Source organism: Sorex araneus, chromosome 2 (assembly GCF_027595985.1).
Source record: "Sorex araneus isolate mSorAra2 chromosome 2, mSorAra2.pri, whole genome shotgun sequence".
In the NCBI taxonomy this organism is placed as follows: Eukaryota; Metazoa; Chordata; class Mammalia; order Eulipotyphla; family Soricidae; genus Sorex; species Sorex araneus.
The window spans coordinates 25,720,565-25,724,107 of NC_073303.1; the positions used below are offsets into that span (position 1 = coordinate 25,720,565).

Below are 3,543 nucleotides of genomic sequence, written 5' to 3' on the forward strand. Positions count from 1 at the left end.
CAGGTCGGGTGCCTGCCTTGCACATGGCCGACCTGGGTTCGATCCCCAGCATCTCGCATGGTCCCCCGAGCACTGACAGGAATAGTCCCTGAGTGAGAGCCAGGAGCAACCCCATACATAACACAGCCAAGTGCGGCTCCAAACCTGAGGGAAAAAGAAGTCGGCCCTGCGCTCTGACCCACTCCACGGCAGGTGGCTGAGTCCCGGCGACCAAAGGCAGAGAAGCAGCATGCCCCGTGCTCTTGTGATGTCACTGGACTTGTGTGCAGTGAAAAACAACACCCGTGTCAGCTGGTGGCACCTCCTGGCCTGCCGGGGAGCTCTGCCGTGCTCAGGGGTTCTGCCAAGCCTCGGAGCACCAGCCACAGAGAAACACAACCCTGGCCTGGCCCTGAGTGCGGGGAGAAGCCACCACAGCCGCCCGGCACCTCTGTCGCCTCCTGATTCATTCCACTGACAATCACGGATTCACACCAGGCAACGGGAGCCCTCCCCGGGCCGGAGTGCACGCTGGGCGTGTCGGGGGCCGGGCTCCATCCCTGGCACAAGCGCAGAGCTGGCCGACTCGGGTTCCGTCCCCGGCATCCCATATGGTCCCCTGAGCACCACCCAGAGTGATTCCTGAGTGCAGAGCCAGGAGTAAGCCCTGAGCATCACCAGGTGTGACCCAACAAAAGCAAACTAGATAAACACATAAAGGAAGACACTGACGGTCTGAGATCAACAGCCAGCACGGGGGGTTATTGATCCTCTAACTCCGTGCTGGGAACTAATCAATCTAAAGAACATGTCCACAAATGTATCTGATCCTCAGAGCACTCCGTTGTGAGGGACACCCAGGCAAGGGCCTTCATAAAACACTGCTCCCGCCCTTAGAGGACCCAATTCTGTCCACTGTGGGAGAAATGGTGAGAGCAACGTGTCGCCGACGCTCAGGGCTCAGCACCTCAGTCAGATGCAGGGTCAGGAAGCCTTCCTGGAGGAGGCGACCGCACGCTCGAGCACGAATGTGAACAGGTGATCAGGAAAGAGAAAAGGCTCCGGCAGACACTGACTCCTCCAGAAATGCTTCGGGATGGTTCAGGGTTCACCGTGCATCTCCCAGGCCCAGAGAGCTGCGTGTGTCCGCTTTACCCTGTGCCGAGGGCTCCCAGGTCACCGGGCCCCGACTGCGTGCCCACACAGGCCCCCGGGCACTGCACAGCAAAGCCTGGTCCTCACCCGTGTGCCCCCCCGCTGCCCAGGTGCTCTCAGGGAACAGGCATTCCCCCCCCCCGCAGTGACCTGCACGCACCTGCGGGTCCCCCTGCCCCCAGCCCAGAGCTTCCTCCAGCGCCCCCCCCCCGCCCTCCCTCTCCGCAGGCCAGCGACGGGCTGCTGGTGCGCTGGCAGAACAAGACCCTGGAGAGCCTCATCGAGCTGCACAACAAGCCGCCCGTCTGGAACGACGACAGCGGCTCCTACACCCTCAACTTCCAGGGCCGCGTCACCCAGGCCTCCGTCAAGAACTTCCAGATCGTCCACACGGACAACCGTGAGTGCCCGAGGTCCACGGGGCCACCCCTCGCCACCCTCAGGACCGGGACCCTCTCTCGCACCCCCCCACCTCTCCCCGTCCGTCTCTCTCTCACAAGCATGCACACATACACATATATGCAGGCACGCACTGCATGCACTCACACACACGTGCATGTTCACGCATTCACTCACACACGCACCATGCATGCACACATACAAACATGACATAGGCACCGCATGCACGGACACATGAACGAATGCGTGCACACGCATACATGTACATGTGCACGCACACATGCATACCTGCACACACACATGCACACACAACCACAAGCACATATGCATAAACACACATGTGCACACACAATCATATGTGCGTGTGCATAAATGCACACATGTGCACACACATGCACACACACATTCCCTGGAACTGTCCTTTCTCCCCGGAGCTGGCACACCCCTGCCAGCAGGTCACTCTCTTCCAGGCCATTCCAAGCAGGGGTCCTGGATGAGCCTCTGTTAGCAGCCCCTCCTCGAGTTAGCCAGAGAGACCGTGCAGGCTCAGAGGCCACCCCTCAGCCAGGGCTTCTCGGCAGCTTCAGCAGTGACTGTTCCCCAAACTCCTTTCACACTTACCCCGGTGCTTTCCTTGTGCCAGACACTATTCACCCAACTCTCCAGGTGCCTCATTATTGAATCCTTTGGACAGTCCTGTTGGAAAGGGGCGGTTACTGTCCCTATTTGGCCAATGAAACAACAGAGGCACAGAGAAGTTAGGTCATTTTCCCAAGGTCACACAGCTAGTGAGCGACAGAGCCGGGATCAGAAGGCAGGAAGTCCCCCAACCCCTTCTGCCTGGCCCGCCTTTAGGATCAGGGGCTCTGGTTGAGGCATCCGGAGCCAGGCATCTGTCTTCTCTCCAAGCCAAGCGAAAGGCCTGGTCTCAGTAGGTCAGGGGGCAAGGCGGACCAACATCCCAGTGAAGTGCAAACAGGTCCCCGCTGTGGGACAGGTCCCCACCAAGGTGAAAAAGCGGGGCATGGAAAGGAGCTCCCAAAGCAGCAGCCGGGGCAGGTTCCATCCCCCACCACACCCTTGAACTGCGTCCCCAGCGTCACCTGTGCGGTGTCCTCGGGAAACCGCCTCAGTTCGCGGGCCTGGGGGTCCGCTGAGCTGTATTTTTAGCAACTCCCCGTCCCTCTGGATGCTGAGGGCGTGTGGGAACGGGGCAGGGGAACGGGGCAGGGCACCGGGCCCGGCTAGGGAGTGCGAGCGGAGGGGACCCCCCGTGCGCGCACGAGTAAGACAACCAACGGGGGCGGGGGTCTGCAGGGAGGGAGTCGGGCGCGCTGGGCATCCCGGCTGCCCCGGCCAGAGGGCGGCGGGAGGGCGGGTTAGAGGCCCGGGGGGCGCCGGGCGGGTCCCTAAGCTGAAGCGGCGGTGGCGCACAGCTGCAGGGAGCAGCAGGGGGGGAAGGCGGGGTCTCTGCACCCCGGGGCTTGCAGATGGAGCTGCCCGGGGGTAGGTCGGGGCTGCTGGGGGTGTCGAGGACGGGGTAAGTCACAGATGGTGGTGGAGGCTTGACGCCCGGCTTCCAGGGACTGGGGTCTCCCCCCCAGGGGACGGGCGCCGCGTGCCGGCACAGGGCCCCCCACTCCGTGCGTCCGCCCCGTCTGTGCCCGCAGCCGACTACATCGTGCTGCAGTTCGGCCGCGTGGCAGAGGACGCCTTCACCCTGGACTACCGCTACCCGCTGTGCGCGCTGCAGGCCTTCGCCATCGCCCTGTCCAGCTTCGACGGGAAGCTGGCCTGCGAGTGACCCCCGGCGGCGCCCCGCCCCCCGCCCGGCCCGCGCGAGACGCGGACCCAGGGGCGGCGGCACCCAAGCGCCCCAGCCCGCCCGAAGACGTGTCCACGCGCTCCCCACCCCGGCGGCGGGCCTCGGGGTGCCCACGCCCACGGACTCGGGGTGCCCTCCTCCATTCCCTCTCCCGCGGCAGGGGCGGAGCCGCGCCGGGGCCGGCG

General features: G+C 63.8%; 1 protein-coding gene across 1 annotated transcript in view; it reads left to right on the forward strand.

Moving 5' to 3' along the window:
* Window positions 1-3,337, forward strand: part of TULP1 (TUB like protein 1) — a 19,068-nt gene extending 15,731 nt beyond the window's left edge. Inside the window, 2 exon segments of the mRNA XM_055124327.1 lie at window positions 1,363-1,534; window positions 3,204-3,337. Of these exon segments, the coding sequence (XP_054980302.1) occupies window positions 1,363-1,534; window positions 3,204-3,337 (306 nt within the window).
* Window positions 3,338-3,543: the final 206 nt, after the last annotated feature.